At 42.3% G+C, this 27,940-nt stretch overlaps 1 protein-coding gene across 2 annotated transcripts; it reads left to right on the top strand.

Annotated features, from left to right (window-relative positions):
* The first annotated feature begins 177 nt into the window (after nucleotides 1-177).
* UBASH3A (ubiquitin associated and SH3 domain containing A) lies at nucleotides 178-21,376 on the top strand. 2 transcript variants are annotated; one of them, XM_021540333.3, is made up of 14 exons: nucleotides 178-306; nucleotides 5,298-5,351; nucleotides 6,666-6,852; nucleotides 8,265-8,463; nucleotides 9,145-9,314; nucleotides 10,653-10,861; nucleotides 11,629-11,755; nucleotides 13,819-13,918; nucleotides 14,938-15,060; nucleotides 15,823-15,915; nucleotides 17,782-17,926; nucleotides 19,874-19,980; nucleotides 20,490-20,593; nucleotides 21,237-21,376. In XM_021540333.3, the coding sequence occupies exons 1-14, from the start codon at nucleotides 194-196 to the stop codon at nucleotides 21,372-21,374; spliced, it is 1,869 nt and encodes a 622-aa protein (XP_021396008.2). In that variant the 5' UTR covers nucleotides 178-193; the 3' UTR covers nucleotides 21,375-21,376. The 2 variants fall into 2 exon arrangements, with proteins under 2 accessions (XP_021396008.2, XP_021396006.2); XM_021540331.3 differs by having other exon boundaries at nucleotides 13,810-13,918.
* The last annotated feature ends 6,564 nt before the right edge of the window (nucleotides 21,377-27,940 follow it).

Below are 27,940 nucleotides of genomic sequence, written 5' to 3'. Positions count from 1 at the left end.
TGAAAACAGGATGTCAGGTTTTGTCAGAAAAGATCACAAGGGGTGTAAGGTTGGTGGGTTTTTTTTTTTTTTTCATTTTTTTCATTTTATCTGCTTCTCTCTCTGTTTCATTTTCTGCCTCCCTCCCTCCTTCACACCCTCCTCCCACCTCCCAGTTTGTGTCAGCGCACGGGGAGGGGAGGACACGGAGGAGATGGCGGTGGCTGAGGCACAGCTGTACGCAAAGGTGTCCAACAAGCCCTGGGGCAGGAGCACCTCTGCCCTCCTCGAGCCTCTCCTGGCCAAAGGATTCCCGGCTCATATCGCGTGAGTAGCGTGCTCAGCTGCCCTTGCACAGGGAGATTTATTTGAGATATGAGGTGTTTGCCATAAAATCCCAATACGGGCAGCCTGGTTTTTGAGATCAGGAGATCGTGCTGCTCCTGGGGGTGATGTCCCTGTGCAGGGATCAGACCTTGCTCTGAATTTCATATATTAAATTCTCATATATAGTATGATATATGAGATATATTCTCATTTATATACATTCTCATGTATAGTGTGTATTGCTCACACAGCAAAACCAATCTGCTCAATATCCAATATTTTAAAACACTGTGTAGATCTAAAATACTGTGTAAATCTAAATCTATAGTATATATTTTCTCATATATATATATATTTTCACATATAGTATGTATTGCCCCCACAGCAAAACCAATCTACTCGATATCCCATATTTTAAAATACTGTGTAGATCTAAAATACTGCGTAAATCTAAATCTATAGTATGATATATGAGATATTTTCTCATATATATATATATTTTCACATATAGTGTGTATTGCCCACACAGCAAAACCAATCTACTCGATATCCCATATTTTAAAATACTGTGTAGATCTAAAATACTGCGTAAATCTAAATCTGTAGTATGATATATGAGATATTTTCTCATATATATATCTTTTTTCACATACAGTGTGTATTGCCCACACAGCAAAACCGATCTGCTCAATATCTGTATTTTAAAATACTGTGTGAATCTAAATCTATAGTATCTATAGTATCTATAGTATCTATAGTATCTATAGTATCTATAAATCTATAGTATGATATATATTTTCTCATATATATGTATTTTCACATATAGTGTGTATTGCCCACACAGCAAAACTCATCTGCTCAATATCCAATATTTTAAAATACTGTGTAAATCCAAAGACGCACACACTTCCACATCCTGAGTTTTGAAAGGCTTCTCAATGAGTTGAGAAGTTGACCATAGTTTGCTCTTGGGATACATCCTCTTTCATTTTTTGCTGCTTATTACTCTTATTATAAAGGAATTAAACAGAGGTGTAATTTCTAGCCAAAGGTTTTTTCAGGCCTGGCAAAAATCTCCTACTGGACTGTGTCACTGGAAACTGTTTTTTTCTCGTTAAGATGACCCCTAGTCTGTCAGTTTTTCTTCCTGTCTTGAATGAAGATCTTGTTCCGAAAATCATGGCTCTATTCTTGGCAACTCCAATGGATGAGAGAGTAACTGGTGCCAGATAAACAAGTTAAATGAAAAAGAAAAATGCCAGTCACTCTTCCCCCAAACATCTCTCCTGTTGGACAGGCAAGTTTTGGGGAGGATTTTCCAATTTCTGAATGGTTCAAACAGTTCAAAAAATAGATCTTAGTATTTAAATATCAAAGAAACCCTCATAAAAATATTTGAGAAAGAAGAGCAAGATATTTCTACCTTTTGACTGAAAATGGAGTGGAAGAGGTTCCATTTGTAAGTGCTGTGTTGTTTTTTGGGAACAGCTGTGGTAGCAATCAGTATCAGACACGATGGGCAAAGCTCACAAAGGAACTGTGAGTCCCTTGTTCCCAGTAATGCACAATGGGATTTTAGATGAAAATATGGCTCATAATTTCTCTGTTAATACTGTAACTTCAGTCAGCTCAAAGTAATCGCTACTTTTTGAATTTTTTTCTGTTTTATGTGATTCTTTTCCAATCCCCTTCAAATGCTGTTACTGATATTACTTTGTGCTTCCCAGTTCAAAGTCAAGAAGCAGCAGCAGAAATACTGTGCAAATTGATGTAAGATAACAAAATATCAAAAAGCAATTTTAAAAAGTTTTATTCCCTATTATTGACGTTAAGACCTTCAAAATTCTGATTGCGTTTTTAAAAAACCTTTCATCCGTCTCTGTTGTCCCTCAATTAAACCATGAATGAAAGTACTGAAAAGTTTCTTTTGAGATGTCCTGGCCTGAGAAATGTGAGGCGGGATGGAAGTATTACAAAATTTTCCATCATGTAGAACCAACAGGCCAAAGCAGCATTTCCCCAGTGAACAAAACTCACATATGTGAGGGTCAAGTCTAGCCTAAGATAAAAAATTTCCACAAGAAACTGTGCCAGCAGTTTCTGTTTTAGGGAAGAGCCAGATTACTCTCACTGTAGATGCATTTTTAATTTGCTTTTATTACAGATTCTCAATGGTTTATTCTTCTCTCTATCTGAGAGAAATTGGTACATGCAGAACTTATTATTTGCATTATTTTTCAATTTTCCCTTCTCATCTTGGAAGTGTAAAATTAGTCACACCCCTAGTGCTAAGGGCTCTATAAACCTTGCTGGAAATGATCCTACAGCCAACATGTGAGGAGACAAAAGGTGGGACAGGTATGGAGAGGAGCATGAGAGAACAACGAGATGGGGCTGAGCAGGATGGCAGTTCATGGCCTCACGTCTCCCTTGTCTTATCACGTTTAATTTTGAAGGCCCCATGGTTATAAAAGCTGAAGCCAAGCTTGGTTTTAGCTTCAGAGCTGTTTTCACAGAGCTTGTGCCCAGGTGGGAGAGCAGCATGGCATGAACTGCTAAAACACTCCCTTGGAGGTGCAATGAGTGCTTCTGAACCCTGGCATCATTGCCACCAACACTTCCACAAGGCACAGTGTGGGAGATGGATGTGTAGGGAATTCTCAAAGCCTGGCAGAAGGCTCACACAGTGTGCACCTGTGTGCAAACTTTGAGATAAGAAATGCTGACTTAGAAATGCCGTGACATAAAACAGACATTGTTGAGAGAGAAATGGAGCTAGAAACAAGTTTCAAAGGATGGCCTTGCAAATAAGACTGGATGTTTTAGAGAAATAGAACTATGAAAGGTGCATTGTAGTGGGACCCATGAGGGGTAATTTTAGATGATTGGCTTTAAGGCATCTACAATGTGGTGTGGCAAAAGCTGATAGGCCAAGAAACACTTATAGTGTGTTGTAATTAGGAAACAGTTGGCTTTTGATTGTTATGGCGTGAATTATAACATCTGTATTGTCTCACCCTTCACATGAGACTGAAAATGGAATAAAAGCTTTTAAAAAGCCTCTCAGTTGCCCCATCTCTGGGTCAGAAAAGGGCTTAATCTGACAGCACAGCAGGAAAGGCTGAGTGAGGAGAGGGACAGAAGGAGGGTTCAGCTGGGGCACAGAAAGGAAATGTCCAATGTTCAGTCACAGAGGGAATGGGCTGGCTTTAGACCTCATGGTTCTGCATCATTCTGGCCACAGGAACTGATTAACTTTATGGAGAAGAGAGATAGAAGGTAAAGGTTGAGTGGAAAGGCTCATGTTTGTCCTCATCCCTTCTGACCCCCACTGAAGAGCCAGCAATGGCTGCATAGAAATGTTATTAACAAGCCCAAGTGTAGTTTTTACACTGAAGAGAGGACAGAAGGCTGGGAGGGAACATAAGGATGAGCTGAGTCCTGCAGCTCAGTGCACACACTGCTGATGTGTGATGGTGTCACGGGGATGGATGAAGAACAAAAATGGGAGGAGACAACACAACTCAGTGCCCTCAGGAGCCAGTGGCCAGAAAAGATGGCCTCAAAAGAGAAGGAAAAACATCAGCAGATGTCAAGAAATTCAGTAGGTTTTTTTTTTTTCCAGTGTCTTTTGTCTCTACATCCCCTTCATGTTTCTTCTGGGAAGTTTGTAGGTGCATTTTAGGGGTTCATGAGTGCAGCTGGTGATTGAACATTGGAATCCTTCACCCATCACCCAGTATTCAGGCACAGAGATTTGCTCATGTGAAACACGTAGCTGGCTTTTTGAAAGCCCTAGTTAGAAAAGGAAATGTGAATCAAATCCTACCACAGAGAAGGGAAGTTGCATTAACAAAGAGAAATGAGAGATTTTGTCCCTCACCTGGGACTGAGCTGCTGTCTTAGATCTGGCTCTCTGCTGGCTCTGAGGGGTCCTCAATCCAGATTCCAAACCCCAATATAGATTTTGGTTAGTTTTAATGCATGGGCTTGGCCCTGGCATCTTAAATTATGTCAGAGTGATTGATGATTGAATTGATGATTCCGAGATTGTAGAAAGTCTCTGTCTTTCTGCCCCGCTGCCAAAGAAGAAGCCATAATTGGTCTGTGCTGGTTTCAAGGTTGTTTATTCTGTTTATCTCTCACATGTTCTGCTGCCCTGCCCAGCTCTGTCCTGCAGGGCAGCGTGTGGGGCTCTGCCCTCAGTGGGATGTGACAAACATTAAATACCAGAAACTCCCTGGGCTGGATTTACAAGAACGTGCCAATATCTGTCACCTACGTTGGACAGTGTGTCCCCAGCCTGAACCAACAGAAAAATGCCAACACCACAGTGAAATGTGGAGGGCATGGAGAAGGAGAAAAAGGACAAGACACACCTAATTTCCTCCATCTTGTCCCCTTTGAACCCCTCTTCTAGAATGCTAAAATTTTACTTTTGCACCCGTGCCACACTTAATTATTACTGGTATCAAACACTCAGAGCTTGTAATTCACCCTGTAAGATTGAAAACTCTTTTCCATGGGCAGAGATCACAGACAGTGTCTCTGGGGGCTCTGTCCAGGGGGGTTCCTGACCCCTGCCAGGGTCCCAGACCTTCAGGGCAGCCAGAGGGATGCCCTGGACCCCCACAGAATCAGACCCTTTTTGCTATGAACCAAGAAAATCCTGTTCTTCAATGCTTGGATGGATGGTTTATCTAGGCCCAAGGAAATTCTTACAGTCAGTAAGGCTGCTAAGGAACACCTCCAGAACACAAAGGAAAGCATCTCACAGGAGGACAGGTTACAAATCTTCCAGGAATTAAAGACCTGCAGTGAGAAAAAAGCTATCTGGAAGGCTTCAAGAACATTTGCTAGAAAAAAGTTCTTGCTAAAGGTCCTGCTAAAGGTCCTGGAAAATAGACTTGATGACCAAAGTCACTGAATGCCTCTACTTCATAAAAGTTTTCTTTCAGAATTTTGAGGAACCAATTTTGTGCTTTTTCTAGGCAAAAAGCCTTGGTTGCTACTGGACAAAAGACAATAGAAGATGCAGTAAAATGGTAAGTACCTGTGATTTCTAAGGTGTGCCTTCACATTAAACCTGCCTAAAAATTCTTGTTGATGTGCTCATCCTGTAATTGAATTTGAAGTTAGCTGCCATAAAAAACACAAACATGAATTTGAGATTTTTTTTCATTTATTTCACTCAGAGAAAAAAATATTTATATTTGCAATTATTCTGGGACACAAGGTAACTTGCAGAAGGTCCAGGTAAATTTAAAAAAAAACAACTACTTTTATCAATGAGTCAGTTCCCAGGACTAGCTGGTCTGGTCAGAAAATCCTCCTCAGCTTTAAGCCTTCTGAGAGAAAGTAACAAGGAAACAGGGAAAAATTTTGTAAACCCATGACTGCACTTACAAACACGTGCAGAAACAACAGCTGAAAGGGAACAGAAAGGCCCACCAGAAATTAAAGGTGAGAGGCTGATGGTCAGAGGGAGGTATTATTACAATTTAAATAACTTCTCAGTTTTGAATGCCACAGAGTTTTCTCCTCTCTACCAAGACTCTCATGGAGTATTTATATGTCATTCATGTTTGCTGATAACTTTTTGTTGTTGTTTTAATTCACCTTCACATTAAATACAGACTTTCCTTGCACTTTCTTTTGGGTTCTCTTTTGCTTTTTGGGTTTTTTTGCCTTTTTTTCCTTGGTTCAGTTGATTTTTTGTTTTGTTTTCTTTCATTTTCTTTTGTAAAAAGCCAGAGGAGGCATTTGAGAATGGCATATGCTTTCCAAATAATTTTTTCAGGGATGCTGCCACACTTCCCAACAGCCATTCCCAATCCAACAGCTGCAAAGACAAACATCCATCATGTGAAAGACATGGCGAACAATATCACCACATGGCATACAAATTTCTGACCTTTCCTTGTGTGTTACTGATTTGTCTTGCTGGATTTTCTTAGGGCTGAATAAAAAGGCTCATTTTGAGTGGTTTTTTAATCTTCAGCTGGTTTAAATTTTGTCATTCTTCAATGTGTTCCACCCATTGGCTTTTTCCTCCTTCAGTTCTCAGTTTCTAGTCATGAAAAAGGGGAAAAAAACCCCAAACCCTAAAAAGGTTTTTTTGTTTGTTTTCTTTCATTTTCAGACACTAACAGAAGTAAAGGCATATGATAAAATGTAAAGTAGTGAAAAAATAAGCAGAAAAAAATTTGTTATTTAGTGCTGCGGAGAGAAAAATGAGCTTTTACTTCAGCTTTTCATTTGAAAGAAAATAATAAAATTTCCTTTTTGTGATCCATGCTAAGGAGGCCTTCAGGCACAGGAAACCGGAGTTACTCTCAGTGTTACGCTCTTGATTTCAGGCTGCATTCCCACTGCAACGACCCCTCCCTGGATGACCCCATCCCCCAGGAATATGCCCTTTACCTGTGCCCGCGGGGCCGCCTGCACGGCCGCCTGCAGGACTTCTGGCGGGAGAGCAAGCGGCAGTGCGGGAAGAACAGAGCCCACGAGGTCTTCCCACACGTCACCCTCTGCGACTTCTTCACGGTGAGGCAAGGAGAGCCCAAAGCTTGGGTTTCAGCTGGGTGACACGTGGTGAAACTGGGCCACCTGCTGTGGTCTGACACCAGAACTTGGTGGTGGTCAAATGACGTGACCCAGGTCCCGGCACGGTGCTTAATGTTTGAGTGGTGATTAACGCCTGGGTGATGCTGAATGTTTGGGTCGCAGTTCATGTTTGAGTGGGATGTTTTGGGGGAGCTGACAGCTGGTACTGGAATCAGATTTATTTCATTTCCTGACCATTTCCTTTTCTTTGCTACAGTCATCATCCTTAAGAAAACCTGCTCAACACAGTATTTCAAAGAAGTTTCCAGTGCCATTTTGGTAGATCCACCTAGGGCAGCCCTGTGCAGTGTCAAACTTCCATGAGTCCATTGCTGCATGGATTTAGAATGATAACCCTTCCCAGCCAGGGCAGTAGTGGCTGTCATCAGCCAGCTGTGCAGCAGGGGCAGGGTCATCCTAGGATGCAGACAGCTTTGGTACAAGGCTGTGGGAATCTCAGGAAAATCTTTGCCTTCCCAAGAGAGCCCCATCAGCTGGTCACTGCTATGGTGGCATGTCCCAAATTTTACCCTTTTCATTGAAGCTGAAGATTTTGTGAAATATTTTGTGATGTCCAGCACTGGACTAGTCTGGAAAAACTCTGGAGCCTTCCGGAATCCAGTCTTAGCATGTTGATGGTGAAACACATGAGCATCAGCTGTGTCTGGGATTTGTTGAAACAGGCTTGGGCTAGAGCAGGACAAAAATTAATTTGTTCATCATACTTTTATGTTAAACCATTAAGTGCTTCCTTCTCCCTTAAGGGTGTGTCATCGCAACTATGCCAAAAAAGGAGAGACAGTGAAAATAAGACTATTTTGTTGCAAAATACTGAGTGGTGTTCTGTGACCATTAAACACAATTATACAGACCAAAAATCATTCATTAATAATGAATGTCATGCTCCTGGGAGGCATCAAGTTTAAAGTCCTGTCTGGAAGAGATGGCTGTATTGTAACCCTCACCTTGCACATCTCAGTAAAGGACTGTAGGATAACAATAACACAAATCCCTACTTAGAATTGAAGAGGGAAATCATTATTCCTGTCTCATTTCAGTCTGGTTTCTGCACACCCTGACAGATGGTAAAATATTTTGGCTTTTTCCTACCCAGGCTAGATATGCCTTGGGTTGAAGGATCCATCTCCTGTTATAGAATCAGGACACTGTGCTGATCCAGCTGCCAAATACTGCTGGGTTTAATGTCAGGAATTTCAGACAAATTCCTAGTTATTTTGTGTTTCTCAGGAAGTTTATAGCCCCACAATTTTCTGCAAGTGCTGTATGACAGAGACTACAACACTGGCTGTGAGCTGGTGGATAAAGCCTGCTCCTCGTCTGATTTCTTTCAGTGTGAAGACCAGAAAGTGGAATTGTTGTATGACATCCTAAAGCAAGTTGGTGACAGCTTTTCCCAGATTTTTCCACCATCCATTTCCCTAACACTACATGCATCTCCCAGCTACCTTGGCTTCTTCATTGATGGCAGCCAGGCAAATGTCCTCAAAGAGTTTGCTGTGGCATTCTCATCAGAGGCTTCAGCTCTGGCAGGTAGGACCAACACCAGAGGGAAAACGGGTGGGTTGTAGCACAAATGCATAGCCACAGTACTGGAAACATGGCCTGTGTCTCCAGAGGAGCTTAGACTATGTTTTCCTGACAGTCTGTGCTCCTACAGATTTGCAAGCAGAGTAGCCAGAGGAGCATGTTTTTTTCTTTGAAGACAGCACTTTTGCCTAGAAGCTGAAATGATCCTGTGTGCAACTCAGGTGATTGATCAGGATATCCAAGATGGGCAGGGACTTAACTCTCCCCAGATCTCCACCCTCCTGGTGCTGTGGTCCAGATGGATGGCCTGGCTGCATCCCTAGGAATAGGGTCTAAAACCTTTTCCAAGGGAAACAGCATCACCAGTGGAGACTGAAAGGGCACAGCCCCAGAATGGCTTTGCCTGGGAGAAATGAGTTCAGTGCACCTCAGGCTGGGAAAGGAAATCCAAGCATGATCATTCACTTTCCTCACAGATGAAGGCAGGAAGTAAATCTAGTCCACATTTGTGAATGATTTTGGCATGACTAAAACCATGACACCCTTCAAAACCATTACTCAGTAGATCTACTGTACCACTAGTTACCATGATATTTCCTGCATCATGCAGATTGTGTAGGATAAAACAAGAGAGCTTTAAACAACCTTTGTTCCTATGTCGTGATGTGATTGTTTCATCCCTAGACTGCCACGTGAAGCCCTCCTTGAAGCAGTTCCACCTTACCTTGGCTCACAGGTTTTACCCTCACCACCAGAAGACTTTGGAACAACTGGCCAAATGCATTAACCCAGGGGAGCCCTGCCAGTGGGTGGCTGCCCTGTATTCACGGGACATGCGTTTTGTGCATTACCAGGTAATTTCATTTCGTGAGCCTTTCATTTCCTTGGCTACAATCATCTTGCCTTTCCCATCTTTAAGAAAATCTCTGCCTGCTCAGCACAGTGTTTCAAAGAGCATGGTTGTTTCCAGTGCCATTTTGAACTGAAAAACTGCACTCCTGAATTGGTAGATAATACCTTTATTTTGGTAGGTTGCTTGACCTGCATGTCTCAAAATCTAATTCCAAACCCCAGAGGAAAAAAACCTAATCTTAGCATGACACGAGAAAATAAGAGACGGGAAATCATGATCCTTTAATATTTTCTAGGATTTGTCAGTTTACAGTTTTGCAGTAAAATTCCCATAAGCAAAATTAGTTTTCTTGATTGTTCCAGACATGATGAAAACTGCAGCTGTGAGCAGGGGTCAGTTCTCGTTGATGATTTTCTGCTTAGCAGACTCTTAGTTGAAACCAGTCACCATTCTTTCAGTTCTCATTTCCAAATTTAAATTACAGAATGTTCAACAGCTTTTTGTCAGATCAGTAAGTCACTTTGCCACAAGTCTCATGTTGGATTTTAGTCACACTCGGGAGAGCTGCAGCAATCACAAAAATAGGTCAGATCTATGTTTCCTTTCAAATAATTCTGTACCAGTTAGTGGGGGGAAAAGAATTTTTGTGAAAACCAAATGCCTGTTTTTACACGTATTGTAGGTGTGATAGTGTCTTCCTTTTCTGTTGGAATTCAAAATGCAGGGAATCCTCAGAACTTTGGGCCTGGAAGCCAAAGCTTAGAATTAAACACAGGATTTGATCTGAGACCTTGGAAAAGGCTTCCAAACTTAGGTGCTAGAAGGGAGAATGCAGATTTATAGTTTAAGACAGAGACATGTTATGTTAAATAGAGGAAAGTTTAGAGTTTTAGAGTTTACGATATAGAAAAAACAGAAGTAGTTACAAAGGTAAACAAGAAGTTTAGAATGCAGTACTGTAGGTTTGTGTGTCATAACATGATTGGCTAAGAAATCCACACTGTAGCATCTATCCACAAGATGAAATATTTAAGACTGGGTCAAAAATGTAAATATCCTCGCTGGCAGTGTTTTATTGGTCAATAAATCCTTAAAAGGTCTTGTAACTGGGGGTCTTGTGGTGAAGATATGAGCCAAACTCACCCTTAAAAAAAAAAATCACATCATCTAAAACAACTCAGAGGTCCCATCTTGAATTCTTTCCAAAATTTTCCTCTGGCAAAGTGTCACTAAGGAGCAGGTCACAGAGTGGAAAACAGAGCTGGTTCTGTGACCAGGAGAGGCGAACAGCCATCCCCTGAGCAGCTGAACACCCTGACCCTGCTGTGTGTCCCCGCAGAGGCTGAGGGCTCTCTTCCAGTACAAACCCCAGAACATTGATGAGCTGATGATCAACGCTGGGGATTTGATCTACGTGGACCCGAGGCAGCAGAGCGCCGCCAGCGAGGGCTGGGTGATCGGCACCTCGCACCGCACCGGCTGCAGGGGCTTCCTCCCCGAGAACTACACCGAGAAAGCCCACGAGTCAGACACCTGGGTCAAGCACAGGTAGTTTGGGGTTTCATGGGTGTGGCTTTCTTTGGCAGTTCCTCCTTGCTGGGATCTGTGCGTAGAGCGGGAATCCTGAGGGTCTGGGTGGGATGCTGGGACATCTTCTGCTGCAGGCACCCAGAGTTCATAAGTTCAGCTGCTCGAGGGATGACCCCTGTTCACTCTTGAAGAACCTGAACGCCCTAATGAATTTTGAAAGAGCACATTCTGCCAGGGCAGGCTCAGCCTTCAGCCTGGCTCTCTGCTCTCTTCTTTTTTTTTCCTCCTCATTTCAAGGGCTTGTAAAGTTAGCTTGAAATGAAACCACACAAAAGTTGCTCCACCACCTTGGCACCACCCTTATCTTGTTGATGTGCCCTGCATCAGAAGGCACCTGTCTGGCTTCCTGCACTTCATTCTGCAGTACAGCTGATGCTACTTGTAGATTAGAGCTGATTTTTCTAAGCTGGGAAGTTTTAGTGCTCTTCTTGATGTCTCAGAGAAAGGGAGGAGGCCACCAGGTAGTTATTTCCTGCTTGAAGGTCCCACTTTGGCAGGGTTGCACCCAATATATACCATCAGTTCCTCATATTTTAACCTCATTTTTATTGGGCATATTCTAAATGAACAGCAAAGCTATGAGGTGGATTGCAAGTGTGCAAAAAGTATTGAATGGAACACGAATCCTGACTTGCTGATCGTGTAAACAACATCATGACTCAAAAGTCTCTTCTATTTGTGTGTGTGCCTGTATGTTTGTGTGTGTTGCTTCTGTTTTTCTACAGGGAATATGTTTTTGACACAGCTTCAAGATCCTTCACTAAAACAGAAAATGAGCCCAGTGTAAAACTGAATGGGGAAGCCCAAAATCTCAGTATGTCAAGGAGTGTAACCAATGTTCTTTCTCTTCAGGTAATTGTTTTTTCCATTTCTCATTTTTGCCCCATGCTTTGGCAGATATGCTATTAATTAATGACATTTGGTAAATTTAGTCATATCTTCATTTTCCTCCCTCATATTTTCATGTTTTATTGTACATTTATACACACTTTTATTTATTATGGTTGTACATTTATATATATATATATATATATATATATACACACACTGATACTGTATTGTATAATAGCTCATGCATTTTTCTGTAATGTATATTATGTATATCACACTTGTCTTTCATAAATCTTTCACTGTTCCTGTCATAATAGCACAACACAGAGTTCTCTGCTCAGGTTTCTCTGAGCACAGACAAGTCTGACAGGTGAGACACATACATAACCTCCCCTGACTTCCACATGGCTTCGGGCAGAGTAAATAAATCAGAATTAGGCTCACTGTTCATGGCTGCTCTTATGTCTGGATTCTGTGGATGTCATCTTGGAGGCTTCCATGGCCCCAGATGACATTTAAATGTTCCGTTTTTTTCTATTTTTAGAGATTTAGCTGGTGAAGATAACTGCACAGATAAGCTATCTGGAGTGGTTAACAGCACTGGTAGTATCACATTTTTCACCCAGGTCCAGAATCTATCATTTTTTTCCATGTCCACTGGTCTTCTGGTAGGAAGAGCAAAACAAATAAGAACTCTGATTTTTTCCTACAGCACATTTGCATCTGCTTTGCCTTTCTGCCTCTGTCAGAGATGCCAAAATGCATTTTCAGCACAGACATGCCTCAGAAACCCCTTTAGCTTGCTGTCCTCTCTTCCTGCTGGGCAATAACCCCAGGCTGGCTTGTGCTGACATCAGAGACAATGAGGACACCTTGAGGGAACTTCCATCCTGGGGCCTCCAGGACACCGTGTATATGACTGTAGAACTTTCTGAACAAGTCACACGTCCTTCCTCTGCCTCTTGGCCTCTCTTATCCAGGTCAGATTTGTGGCAGAGCCAAGGCTTGGCCTGAGAAATGTGTTTTGCAGAAGGGCACAATCTCCAGTCTAGAGTTTCCCTGGCCTCTGGGTTCCTCTCAAGGAGAGGAGGAAGAGCACAAAACCTTGGGTCTGTATTCTGATCTTGTGGCAGCTGATGGGTGTTTCATGGCTGAATTGCAAGTGTTTAACAGAATGCATGAATATCAACCTCAAACAACTTCTTAAGAGTTCCCTTTCTGTTGCAGAAGATGCAGAGCACTTAATTCAGTGCTGCAGCACTGTTTTAAAGTTTTAAAACCTTTGCCTTGTTTCTTCTTATCTTCTCATTTGTATTTAATGTTCATTGTAGACTAACCCCAAACTACTTCAAATTTATTTTTAAGTCCATGCAGTCTAAGTTTAAAAAGTGGCCCTGTAGGTCTGGGTTCCACTGTTGATTTGGCCACACAGTTATGAAAACATAGAAGTAGTATTTTCACTAGGAAAAGAAGGAGAAGTTGGGTGTTAAAAAGGGCATTGCCAGTCAGATCTTAGCTAATTTTCCGGCTTTTGTTTATATCACCCATATGATATAAATTAAAGTTATGATTCCTTCCCACACTGAGGTTAAAAGATCTGTTACCAGCACTGCCTTTCACTTGTGCTAACACAGAATTAGAACATGCAGCCCATGAAGGTTAGGGATGTGACCTGTGATAGGACAAGAAGAAGTGGCCTTAAGCCACACCAGGGGAGGTTCAGGCCGGATATCAAGAAGAATTTTTCACTGAAAGGATGGTCAAGCATTGAACAGACCTCCAGAGAGGTGTTGAGTTACCAAACCTAGAAGTGTACAAGAAACAACTGGATGTGGCACTCAGTGCTGTGGTTGAGTTGACAACGTGCTGGTCAGTCAAAGGTTGGACTCAATAATCCCAAAGGTCTTTTTCAGACTTAATGATTTTATGATTGTCTTTCATTTGCCTTCAGTGGAGAACCAGTCAGGCTTGTCACTGTCCTAAGGACAGGCACCTATCATGCTGTCTCTTCTCCAGGAATCCAGACTTTTCCTGCAGGTTGTAGGTAACATCCTTATGAAACTCCCTTTTCCCAGCAGTCTCAGAACACTGCCCTGAGGAGAGGGGTGCTGGTGATGTGCCACGGGGAAAGAGTGGATCAGGTCTTTGGCAAATCTTGGCTTCAGCAGTGCCTGACTGCAGATGGTGAGTAAGGTAACAGGAGGATCTTCAAAAACCAGGACCAAACCAAATTAACCCCAGCAATGGTAGAAGAGAGTCAATCTTTGTGTAAATGTCAATGCTGGCACAAAGAAGTGATAGCAATGCAAGTCAGGCACAGTGCTGCTTCAACCTGCACATAACCAGGTCACAATGTCCTAAAGTCCTTCATCTTTATGCTCCCTAAATTCTGCAGATAAACAAAGCTCTTGTGCTGCTGATGGAAGGGTGGCTCACTGGTACATGAACAAATCCCAGGAGCACCCTCATCATCTCTCATTACGTGAGGTGATGGTTGTCAGACCCCTCCACCTTTCCGGGCCTGAGTCAGAATCACAAGCTCTTGATCAGAGTCCCACTACATCACTAGTCCAACCTGGGGAATCTCTGGTGGAAATGAAATGTCAGCACTGACATAAATTAAAATCTGAATTTCCTCCCTCTCCCTCAAAAAATAAAAAGGAAAAGCTATGTTTTCAGGTGAAGAAAACTGACCCAAAATAGGGAAATGTGTGTCAGGAGGAAGGAGGGGAACAAGAAGGTGGGATTTCACAAGTGAGAGCTTTATGCTGAAAGTCTGCCTTGCTATGCTGAAGATTCCCCATGGAATTCACTACAGATGAGGAGAGTGGTACCATATAGCTGCATAATCAATGCATTGATTTAATTTTGATTCAGTGGAAATGGGTATTTTTTCAGTCATTTTGGCAACTGTAAAAGAATATAGATAGGAAGTTGATTTTTGTTTCTCTTGAGTCCCGCAAAGCTAAATTCTCCTGATTTCCTGATCTTTTCCTCCTCCTCCCCATTTGCTCCTTCTGAGCTGGAAGAAAAGGGGCTGTTCTCTTAGAACAGATGATTTCCCAGTGTTGTGACCTTAAAACATGACCCCTTTAAGGTAACAGCACTGGCTGCTTTTCATCAGTGTGACACTGACTGTAAAACAAACACAACACAGCTGCTGCCTCCCTTGTGCCACAGCAAAATGTCCTGCTTTGTTTCAGGGAAATACTACAGAGCAGATCTGAATTTTCCCTCCTCCCTGCCAAGGCATAAAGACAACATGAAGCAGTTTGAATGTGATCCTCCTTTATCTTGCTGTGGTATTTTCCAGTCAAGGCTTATAGGTAAGCTGGATATTCTCCTCCTGCAAATGTAAGGGTTTGGGAAGCAGCCTGTCATCATCTACCAAAGCTCATGCTGGCCTTGCAGCAGAAAAAATTTCCTGCCAGCATTCACTGTGGCCACAATTCTCCATGGGCAACCACTGGAAGATCTTACTAAATCGTAAAATAGAGAACACAGCTGGTTGCTTGTCTTTGAGACCTCCTCTGCCAGCTCCTGGAAGAAGCAGAGCTCTACCTGTGTCCTGCTGCTTGTCTGCAAGGGATGAATGTCTTATGCAGTTGTCCCTGAGTGGACAGTGAGGAGTGAAGGGGCTGGCCAGAGGAAGCAGCTCCATGGTCAGCAGTGTGGGCACCTTGCTGCAGGAGGATGGGTGGTGTGGGCTAGGCTGACTCTATTCACTCTCCAGATGAAGTTGGTTGTGCTCCCTGAGCAAGATGCATGACTGTGACAGTGCTGGTCTGCTGCAATTACTTGTCTCTGATGTTCAGATATATGGAGACAGCCACATGCCTATAACTGCTCTTTGCAAATTTTGGGTGAATCTTCTGTAATTATCTTCCAACACTCATTTTAGAATTGATGTTTCCACTAGAATGAGCTTTCTAATGAGCTCAATCAGCAGATAGTGGGAAGAAAATTGATAGAAAGGGACTGTCAATATAGGCCATGTTGATGATATTGCAAATCTCTGAGGGTTTTTTTTTTGCAGAAAGTGTTTTGTAGTAATTTCTCACCTGTCACATTTTGCTGTTGCCATTCAGGGGAAGCTCTGCTGGACCAGGAGGTGACAGTCAGCTACATGTACTCGTCCCCTGCCCTGCGCTGCGTGCAGACAGCTCAGCACATACTGCAGGGTAAGGCAGCAAAACCTGCCAGCTGCTTCTGCCACACTGCAAACATCTCCACCAAACTTCTGTGAAGCATCTGACATGAGCAATGAGGAAGATGCACAACTCTGTGGCTGTCTGTGGTTTTCTTTAAGCAGGCAAGACAAAGTGGTTTCGACTGCTGGTAATGCAGGCAGCAACAAACCTGCTGGTGTGTGTACATTCTGTGGGATATATCAGAGTAACTCTGGGCCTTCTTAGTGAGAATGGACCTGCTGGTGTGTGTGCATTCTGTGGGATATATCAGAGTAATTCTGGGCCTTCCAGGTTAGAATGGCCACAAAAAATCCCCTACAACGTTACAAGCTGGGGACAGGGTGGCTGGACAGTGTTCAGGCAGAAAGGGACCTGGGGGTGCTGGTTGACTGCTGGTTGAATAGGAGCCAGCAGTGTGCCTTGGTGGCCAAGAAGGCCAGTGGCATCCTGGCCTGGATCAGGAATTGTGTGACCAGCAGGAGCAGGGAGGTCATTCTTCCCCTGTACTCGGCACAGGTGAGGGCACACCTCGAGTGCTGTGTCCAGTTCTGGTTCCTCAGTTTGGGAAGGACATTGAGGTGCTTGAGCACATCCAGAGGAGGCAACAAGGCTGGTGAGGGGTGGGAACACAAACCCTGTGAGGAATGTTTGAAGGAGCTGGGGTTGTTTAGCCTGGAGAAGAGGAAGCTCAGAGGTGACCTTATTGCTCTCTAAAACTCCCTGAAGGGAGGTTGCAGACAGGTGGGGTCGGTCTCTTCCACCAGGCAGCACTGACAGAACCGGAGGACACAGCCTCAAGCTATGTCAGGGAAGGTACAGGTTAGATATTAGGAAAAAAATTTCACTGAAAGAATAATAAAGTAATGAAATTGCCTTCCCAGGGAGACGGTGGAATCACCATCTCTGGATGTGTTTAAAAAAAGACTGGACTTGGCACTTGGTGCTATAGTCTAGTTGAGGTGTTGGGGCATAGGTTGGCCTTGATGATCTTAGAGGTCTCTTCCAACCTCATTATTCTGTGATTCTGTGACCTGCTGGTGTGTGTGCATTCTGTGGGATATATCACAGTAACTCTGGGCCTTCCAGGTTAGAATGGAATCTAATGTTATGTGAAACAGAGGTGTTTCATATCTGCTGGAATTCAACATGAGTAGCTGCTCATCAAATCATCACTGTCACCTCTTCCAGAAAATATTTTGACCCAAGTATCAGATGTTTCCAGAGCTCTGAAGGATCTGAAGGTGAATCAGGGAAGACTGCTTCCATGACTCCTTTTCTGAATCAAAATATTTTAATCCTTCATATTGCAGAACATCGTTTTCTTCCTTTCCTCTCCCTCTCTTCTGTTTTCATCTCCTGTTCCTTTCAGCAAGTTCACAGTTTATTACCATGTTTACATCAGAATGCATTCACTGCCACTCAGTAACCTCTCTTGAGAATATTCAAAAAACAATGTTTCTTTCTATAAAAGAATTCCATTTCTAATACTGGACAATTTGGATAATTTACTGCTCCACTGAGGAACATGGAGGAAAATGCTATATAAAAATGGTAAAAATATTTCCTGTCTGAAGTTTATTCAAATTGCAACATTGTAAACTGAGTTTTTTCCTTCTAGCAGAGCATCACAAGAGAGCTTCAAAATTTATGATCATTATAATGATGATGATAATTATTTGTAGTCCCTTTCTGTTAATCATACAAGAATATAATGGTGGCTTCCTTTAATTAATTGGTTGATAATAAGTAATTAATTTTCACTAATGAAACTACAACAGCAAACAAGGCAGAATGTATAGCCTGAGGGTTGTACTTTGAGTGTACCTTTCTCCTAAGATCTATTTCTTGTTCTTGCAGGGCTTAAATTAAATCAAAAAATCAGAATCAGGGTGGAACCAGGACTGTTTGAATGGACCAAGTGGGAAGCAAGCAGAGCAATCCCTAACTTCATGACTGTGGCAGAACTGGTGGAGGCATCTTACGACATAGATACAAGTTACAGGTAATTGCTCTGTGTTTGATAAAGCTGTGGGGTTTTTTCCCTGAGCTATCTTGTCCTTTTATGTGTCACAAATCATTACAAGAACTGCAAACTTGGGGTGATTCTGATCAAATTCAGATCAAAATAGGATATAAAAATAAGTTATGCTGTCACCAGCACATGGGTGCACTAGCACAAATGTCTTGTGCATGGCACCAACCCTCCTCTGGTGTTGCCTTGACATGAGCATTAATGTCAGGTCCCAGGAGCTTTGCTTTTACCTTTGGTTCATGTGAAAAACACTTTATAATGTGAAGAATTACCTGATTTTCAGTGACAAAGACATGTGACATTATATAAGGTCTGTCAGCCCTTGGCTGAGGGTCTTCAGGGCAGCAGCAAGAGGTTTTGAGGACAGGCAAGATAAGAGCATTTCACTTTAATTGATGTTTCTGACATCACTTTAAGTTGCTCAAAGATTAGTACTGTGCTCACCAAGGACTTTTTGGAGCCCTCATAACTTGGTGGGGTGAGGGTCGATGCCTTTTCTGAGCACTTGCAAACCACAGCCTGGCAGGAAATGATAAACCTCCAATTCAGTCTAGCTCCTCATCTTGCTCACAAACCAGGCTGCTCAGTGTTTGCAGTGCACAGCCAGATCCAGGAAATTGCTCAGCTGTCACTGGGATTTCCCATGTATTCAAGAAAGGGGGAAAGGAAACATCTCTTGTCTTAACGCATTCCTTACAGCCAAGGATGTCTCTTTGAGACTGCATAAAGTCTCCAAAATCCTTCTTTTTTTAGAGAACAGGTCTTTCTTCACTAACAGCCTGTACTCTCTAGGGGTTTTTTGGTCCAAAATCACTTGGACTCAAAAGAAAGTGTGCAAATGCACAGCAGTGGGAGGCTCAGAGGTGAATCTCTAAGGCAATGTTAACTACAGTGTTTAGGCCCCTCATAGCTCGCTCAAGTCCAGGCAAAACCAGGGTGGACAAACTATAAACTTGCACATAGAATTCCAGTTTCTTCCCATCAGTTGCAGGGCTAAAATATCCTTGGGTGTCAGGTGTTATGAAAGACTGTTTGAGATCACTTAAAGAATCACCAGCAAAGGGTATCAGTAAAAACCAGATATAAAATTAAGCGAAAATTAAGCGTCAGCACAACAAAATTCATTGACAAGGTTCATTTGACTACTGAGCTAATGGAACAGCAGGGTCTGGTTTTACCAATCCAACCACTGCAAAAGCTGTCTATCACCCAAGCCCCACCAAACCTATGAGGCTGCCCTGATTCACAGCAGTGGGAAGGTTTGGCTCTTAGTTTTTTTGTGTGCCTGAAAAGCCTTGGTGTATAAAAGAAAGAAGAATGCCTGGTTTCAGCAGAAGTGCTCAGGTATTTTGGAGTGATGCATTGTGATTATTGTCCCTGGAAACACCTTTTTTATTAAACTCTAGCAGTGGAAGTCTTTACTATCCATTTGCCCAGCAACGCAGGTAAGCCTCGTTCATTGTAGATTTTTATTTGCTTGGTTTATTGAGGAGATTAATGCTGAGGTACCAAATCTTGCAAGCATTCACATCGTTATTGTCTCTCCTATGTTTGAACTCAGTCAGGATTGGAAGACCCAGTTCTGCAACTCATGTCTGGGCAGTGGTCCTTGCTGGCAGAATTGCTCAAAGCTTTTCTTAGGCACAAATCCTGCTTTAAATAATCTCCACTGTAAACTACAAGTTTTATTGAAGCCTGGTTTTCCCTGCATCTGGTGCTTTATGAGCTATGAGACTTAGCCATGAAATTTAATAGAAATTTCTCAGAGAGAAGTTAATGCTTCAGACAAGCAGAGGTAACAGCATGTCAGCCAAAACAGTAGATAAAACTTTTAACTAAGTGCCTTTTCTCTGGTGCAGTCATTCAATTCTGCTGAGTGTGTTCCAAATTAACGTACATTTGTGATTTTATTGTCAGGAGTAACTTCCCGCTCTCTTCTCTGGTGCCATCAGAAAGTTATGAAGACTATGTCAGCAGAAGCTCTGTGGTCATAAAACAGATCATCAGCGCCTGCCCCTGCAAAGGTAGAGCTGTCAGGTCTTTAAATATTCTGTCAGACCCTTGCAGTAACAGGAACTAGCAGAGATTTGCCAGCAGAAACACATTTAATGTGAGCTGTTGGCACTGCACAGAGCTTAAGGCAGACTCAGTGCTTGTCCTGGGCTACACCGAAGTAACATAAATGCAATTTATGGAATAGAAATGAAAAAAGTACAGTAAAACTGAGACAGTAGAGTACTAAATTGCAAAAGTATATCCTTTTCTTCATCTTTCTACATCAGGATGGAGCTCAGCAAAAGATAATATGCTTTTCTGGAAAGCTTTTTTCTCTTTCCCTCAGAAGTGCCTTTTCTCAGTAGCTGGCATGCTCAACACACCAGATACTTTCTGCCCATCACAACACGCTCTGCCACATTATCAAAAAGGTCTGCAAAGATGAACAGCCCCAAAGCCACCTCATCTCTATCTGATAGGGAACGTGGCAGTGCTGCAGCTCCACTTACCATGGTTCTTTGCTTTTCCTGCTGTCCAGGCATCATCCTCATCGTGGGCCACGGCTCCTCCTTGGCACCTCTCACCCGAGCGCTCACAGGGCTCCCCAGCAGGGACAGAGACTTTGCCCAGATGGTGCAGAAGGTAAGAGGATTTTATTCCATCAGGAAGCCTTTGGGCTGTTTCTTTATGTTTTTAATAAGGAGAGTGCCTATGCAGCAAGACGTGTACCAGCATGCCAGCACCAGTGACATCAGCTCTCTCGTTCCAGAGGGAGCCTCACACAGTTTTAGCAAAGCTCTGGAGGTAAAGAGAAGGATTTTATTCCGGGGGCTTTGTATGTGACTGGCAGCTAAATCTTTGGAGAAGATTTTCATCTGGAAAGTCAATACCACATAACACCTACAGACAAGAGGCACATTTGGAAACCTCTCCACTGGGAGCTGGTCTCCTTCCTTTCAAAGTGGGAAAATAAGCCTTTGGGGTGACCTAATTGCAGCCTTCCAGTACCTGAAGGAAGCCTGCAAGAAAAATGGAGAGAAACTTCATAAGAGCCTAGAGTTGCAGGACAAGGGACAATGGCTTCAAACTGACAGAGAGTAGGTTTAGATTGGATGCTAGGAAGAAATTCTTTACTGTACTTTACAAGTTCAGCTTTCACCCCTCAGGCTTCCAGCCTGGTTTCAGTTCATTTCAGAAGTGACAGAATATCAGGGGCTGCTCTTTTCTGTAGCAAAGCCCCTCCTTCAAGTCAAAGCAATGACCCTGCTGGTAACTTCCTTCTCAGATCCCTTCCCTGGGCATGTGTTTCTGCGAAGAACAGAAAGAGGAGAACAAATGGCAGATGGTCAACCCACCAGTGAAGACATTAACTCATGGAGCAAACGCAGCATTTAACTGGAGAAATACTATCATGGAAGATTAAAAGGTCATCTCTGCCTTTGCAGTTCTCAAAAAGGAGACAAAGGCAGGTTATGATTCATCACAGTCCAGCGATTCATCCAGAAGACACAGAGAGGTGGGAAATGCCCTCTCTGAGCTGTCAAAGCACAGAAAAACACTTCTGAGTTTGGTGTGCCTGGATTTTGTTTTTATTTTGGTGACTGAGAAGAATGAACTTAAGAAGTGGTGTTCAAGTGAGAAATAACACTTCTGGTGGTGGTGAGGTAAGCACTTTTTAACCTCTCCTGAGCATAAAAATGTTTAATAAATATGGATATTTAACTACTTGATTATAAACTCCACTCCAAGAGGCACTGAAGTAAACAATGCTGTATTTTTAAGACTGAACTACATCCAGCAAGAATTCCCTTTTTTTTATCTTCTTTAGTCACTTTGATATTTTCAGACAACAGAAAAACTGAGACTGAAAAAAGTCAACTCCTACCAGAAAAGGAGACCAGTTCTAGCTAAAGCCACTGTATTTCCTGTTCACTCCATCAGTTCTGTGAGAGCAAATACCACACTGACTCTTTATTCACCTCTTCTATGAAGGGAGTCCATTTTCTATCACATCAGCTCCTCATCCAGCAATTCTCAAGTGATGCATATTGCCAAAGGGTCTAAATTATTTATGTTTGAAGGGAAATGAACCAATTGTTTCTGGGACAAAGAAAGATGCCCTGTGTTACTGTACTGGTGACAAAACTGTGACATGAGCAGCTTTAACTCTGAACCCTTCCTGAGGTGGCACTTGCAGAACCACAGCTTTACTTTGTGCTGAATTTATTAATGGTGACCCACCTTCCCAGTGGGTCATCTGGAAGGTGTCTGCAGCTCTTCTCTAGGTGTTGTGCTTAATTAACAGAATGTAGCCCTGAAATTTTATGCGCAAACAGGAACATGCCTTTCCACTGTCTGTTTTTCTCCTGCTTTTCCTTTCTGCTTATCAGATAACTGCCTCCAGGAAAGTACAATGTTTCTTTCCATGAAAGGAAAAAATGAAAATATTTCTTTCAGAGCATAACTAAAAAATGCTTTCATTTTCACTCCTCACTACCTGCTCCTATGTGACATGTCCCTGCATGTCATTAGCCATCGGGGCATGCAGAGGAGCCCACCCAACATTCCAGCTTTGGGGCTGAGAAGTGCCTGACAGGCACCTTTATCTGTGGGTGTAGAGATTTTGTTATCTCAGCTGTGCAGCTGCAATGATTCATTCTGACTTCCCAGCTCTGATGGAGATGCTTGAGCTCTCAGGTTTCTGACAGTGCTGCAATTTTACAGTGAAAGTCAAAGTTCCCAGGGCTAAGACTGGAGCTCTTTAATGAGCACAGGACTCAAGCTCAGGAGATGCGTGGCTACAGCTGCAGTCCTAGAAAAAGAGAAAAACACCAAATGTTGCCACAACCTTTTCTTAATCAGGGGAAGCAGGATGCCACTGCAATGCTGAGTGGACTGTGGCTTGGCTATTTCTCCACGTCTCAGCACACACTTGCTGTCAGCCAAGAGAGGCAGGTGTGGTGAGGGATGATTTTGCTTTGAGCTCTGAAGATGTTGGCTGGGCTCCTCTGTGGTCAGCAGGGAGGGCAGTGACTCATGGGTCTGGCTGACAAAGAGCTGTATTACCCAAGAAAATCAGCAAAGCCAGTTGAAAGACTGGTCATTTCTAATGTATTGGTGATAATAAAAAATTTCATTAGAAATTTTCTTCTACCTTTCTAGAGATAACGAGGGGTTTTTCCATACATTATACATTATGTATACATTAATCCTAGATTGGGCTGCAAACACCAGTTTTGTTTAAGAACCTGTGTCTTCCTTTAAAATACCAAAATAAAATACCAAGTGAGATCTCTCCCTTCACCCTGGAAACACATGTATTGTCAGGGTGGGTCTGTTGTGAAAAATAACCTGTAAGAACAGCATCATCTCATTTCTTTAACAGCATCTTTTCCTTTCTTTAACAGCTTTCCTATGCTGCTGCCACTGCGTATAACATAACATTGAAACATATTTTTGCTTTTCAGTCCTTCTAGTCTGCAGAAATAATGCTGCTGAAAGCCAATTAATGGCACCTTAATCCTGTTATTATCCACCCAGTTCCTATCCTTAATAAGTGTGTGCAGCTTCCTAGAGGGAGGTGACAGGAGGGGAGAACGATGTGGCTGGGGGAAGTGTCTGTCTGTCTGTCTCTTACAGGAGATGGATTTTTCTGCTCTACCCAATCTTGGCATCTAATCAGATACCCACAGTGCATGAACAACACTATTGACAAGCTAAATATACTTAACAGGCAGATTCCTAACACACTCAAACCAGAATCCCACTGTGCTTTTCTTTTATTCTCTATACAGACGCACTCCAATGAATTTTACTTCAGTGAAAGCAATGAATTAAAGTTCAGAGCATGTTTAAAAGAGGGTTTGGGAACTTAAGTTTTCTTTTGTGGTGAGGACAAATGCTTAGTCACAAGATACTGTACTAAAGTTATAAAGACCTCTCCATGTCTGCTGTTTGAGTCAATTGAACAGGAAGAACATGAACAGAAAGAACAGGCAGCACACTCGGGAACCCATTGACACTATCTGTCTTAATAATGGAAGGGCAAGGACAAGCTCTTCTATTCACAAGGACCCTGCTTTTGGCTTTCTTGGAACCCTATGAGCACAGATTTAACTCTAAACACTTTTTAAAATCAGAGCTGTAATGAGGTCCTTAACATGCAAGGTTCCTTGGTTGTACAATCTGGTGCCTGGGAGAGAGAGAGAATTCCTAATGTGATGTGTACACAGCATGAGACTAATCACTAAACACAAGTGAAATGAAGAAAATATCCTCAGAGTCTTCCAAGTTATTTCTGTGGTAAGCAAAAGAAATAGGAAATTATTTTCCAGTTTTTTGGGAAATTTTTTGTGATTTTTATTTGGTTGGGTTTTTTGGTTTTGTTTCTTTGTTTGGTTTGGGTTTTTTATGCAACTTCTAAAATTAGCTGTTGCTTTACTCCATTGCAGTTTTCTTTCACTGGATCAATTTTATTACAAAGTTATGTGCTTCAATAGATGCTTTTAGTACTGCCTTGGGAATCTGAATGGTTTTTTTGTATCTTAAAATGTGGGAACATAAATTCTTTTGATGAAGACCTGCAGTGAGGCTAATCTATGGTGACCCCTTGTGGGAAAACAACCTCAGCTTTATATGGCTAAATAAAGTCTGCTGTGATGAGGGATGAGGAGGAAGTGCAGCAATATTTTTTAACAGTAATGCTTCTTTCATACCCTTTGAAAGGATATTAATATCAAAAAATTGTATTGTTTGGGACTACTTATAGGCAGAGGAGCTTGGAAAGACACTTGAGACAAATTCTTCTGAAAAATGAGATAAAACGTGCTATGAATGTTCTGCTGATTTTTCCAAGGCTTTTTCCCTTGTGCCAGCATTAATACTGGTGCAAAGAAACCATTCTGCTGAGTCAGAGAAGTAGATATTTCTATTTTTTGCACAGTTTTAAGTCACAGATGAGGAATAAAACAGTTGAGTGGATTTTTTTTTGCTTCTTTTTTACTTACTGGAGATCTCCAAAAGGAGAAAGTTCTGTTCTCAGGAGCAACCTGTAACACACTGGAGATTTCTGGATGTTCTCAGCTTTCCTTGATTGCATTCCAAGCAGGAAGCTTTTTATTTTTTTCAAGAATACCACTGGAGGTCACTCATGTACTAACAAACAGTGCTGCAGGGGAAAAAGTAATTTAAACTATCCAAGCCTGAACTCAGCTTGACTTGAAGATGATGCTAAAATGGGAACGAGTTTGGAATTATGTTGGGCAGATATTCCTCACATTTACAGTAGACTGTGACAAAAGTAGCAAGTAAACTAATTATCTTAATTTTCTTATAAAAAGAACAACATTGGCAGACCAAGTTAGCTTTGATCTAGCTACAGTAATAATGGAAATGCAGCACAACTCTTCATCAAAAAAAGCAAAAAATAGGAAAAGATAATTCATTTAAAAATGCTCACTTGGGCAAGCACTGGGGGACATCACTGTGTCCAGAACTTGCAAACAAAATGTAAGATAGGATAAAAAAGATTGCATGGGAATTTTATCACTGTGATATTTCTGACAGCAGAAAAAAATTGCAAGGACATAATAAACTCTATTTCATAGGACTGTTTTCCCTATCTCAAATTTCTCTTAATCCATTTTTATCACTAACTTTCAAACTTTCAGATACATTTTTGCTGGAATTCTGAGTTGTAGAGAAATGGAAATTGTTGAAATGTTTTTCCTCTTTCTGCTAAGCTAAACATTTAATACTGATTTCTTGCTCTGAGGTGAAGAACTAGGAAATGTAAGTCCTGTTTCAGCAATACCAGTAAAATATCTCATCCCAAATGGGCCCAACCTGGTTGTTTCACTTCAAAATCCAACTGCTACTAGCTGGCAATTCTCTACCTCAGGCTCCAGGCCCATTAATATTGATACCAAAATTGCTGCAGTATGAGAGAGAAAATTAAAACCAGACAGGTATACGTAATAATTAAGGTATTGCTTACAAATTATCAGGGGAAAAAAGTTTCAGAGCAGCTTTATTCACCTGCAGAAAGAGAAAAAGCCATCTGTCAGTGGAATTCAGTGCTTGTACAATATTTTGCGCAGCTCTGCCTCTCTCTGTACTTTTAATTTACTATTTATGTCTTTCCACTTGATTCTGGAAGCTTCTAGGTGGGTTCTGCAGCTGCTGTGTCCTACCAGCCACTTCCTGATTGACAGGTTTGTGATTTCAAAAAGCTGCATTAAAAAAATTTATATATATTTTTATTTTTGATTTCAAAAAGCTGCATTAGCTGCATGTTAAGTAATTATCTGCCTGCTGATAGGGACCGCTGGGCTTTGTCTGCTCTGTACGGATGCCTCTTCCACTGGGAGATGGGAGCAGACAAGCAGAGCTGCTGGTAATTTGTGTGGGTGCTGGGCAATGGCAGAAACCCTCCTCCAAGCAGTGGGTGAAGAACCACTGGGCCTGATCTCCAGCACCCTGGAGAAATTTCCCTTGGCACCACGTTGGTGACAGCCTAGAGGGGTTTGGGCAGGGGGACTTTGTGTTCAAGCCTCTCCCAAGGCTGTGGACTCCTTCCCTGGGGGACGTGTGCGGTGATCCTGGTGCCATGTCCAAGGAATTGTAGGAAGAGGTGTGCAGACTACTCCCTTTTAAGGAGGGAAAATGGGATATCAGCTGGAACTCGACAGAGGTGGGAGCCTGAACCTGGGGTACAGGGATGTCAGGGGCTGTGCTGGGTGGAGCAGTGGAGGAGGTGTGGGTATTCTCAGTTCAATCAGGGAGAAAATGAAGGTTTCTAACCAGGCAGAAGCCTGGGAAGCAGTTGAGAAAGAATGTAAATAATTCTTTATCTCTCTTGTTGTTCACATTGCTTATAGATAAGTTCTGCCACTGTTCATCATTCACTGCACACCAATAGCGTGAGATGTTTTCACTTTAGGACCAATATAATGGGTCTCCACGATACTCTCTATAAAAGAGAGATGTATTTGAAATAAATCAGAGCTCTATTCTCTCACCTTCTGATCTGGACTCCTTTCATATTGTCCTGCCTCAACGGCATCAGAGGAGGATACCCTTGAGGGAAGTTACTGAAGTTGATGATTTCTGACAGCAGCAGAAATGTCCCTTGTCCTTGCTCAGACCTAAGTGCACAGTGTGTCAGTGTGAGGGCTGTGTGTGAGCCTGCAGGACACTGCTGGGACCTTTGGATGCACTGGAGGTGTGGGAATGCCCAGAGCTGCTGTTGGTGATGGCACCAGAGAGCCCCGGGGAAGGACCGAAGGACAAACAAATGAAGCAGAATCACAAGCTTCACAAACAGAATTTTAATTAACTCCCTAGCAGTAAGCAATTCAGTTTGTACATCTGACAGCTTTACAACACTGTCTGGAGAATTGCATCAAACTACAGATATTTACATGGCAATGGCTCTGGTCGAGTTCAGGTTTTTGGGTTGTTTCAAAAAGTCAATGATTGGTTGGTTTTTGATTTGTACAGAAAGCAGGAAATGTAAAGGTGCTCCTGCCCTGAAAGATTCAACTGTTTCATGTAATCATATCCAGTAAATGGATGTTGTGTTCATATCAACAGTTAACTTAAAAATATCCCTCAACAGAGAGAGCAGAGGTTCTAATATAATCTAAAATCATCTATCCAAGGGGTTGGTGGTGTGGTATTCACATGCCCTCTGAAAACAGAGAGAGACTTAGCTTTCTCAGGGTTTCTCCTGAGAGAAGCTGTGAGAGAAGAAGAGAAAAGAGAATCAAAACAATTCTTATTTCATTCACTGCTTGGTTTGTGTCCACGTGGAATGGAGATTGTTTACCCAAGCCGATGGCTCTATTGTATTCTGGTGATGGTTGTTTGGTTTCATTGACCTGTTGGATCCACAGCTATGTTGGGACTCTCAGGAGAGAGTCACAGGTTTTCTAGTTAGTTAGTTAGGGATAATTCTTGTTTGTGTAATATAGTGTAATATAGTTATAG

The sequence above is a fragment of the Lonchura striata genome, chromosome 2 (genome assembly GCF_046129695.1).
Source record: "Lonchura striata isolate bLonStr1 chromosome 2, bLonStr1.mat, whole genome shotgun sequence".
NCBI classification, from domain to species: domain Eukaryota; kingdom Metazoa; phylum Chordata; class Aves; order Passeriformes; family Estrildidae; genus Lonchura; species Lonchura striata.
The sequence above is the reverse complement of the archived record's forward strand: the minus strand, read 5'-3'. Positions and strand labels throughout refer to the sequence as shown.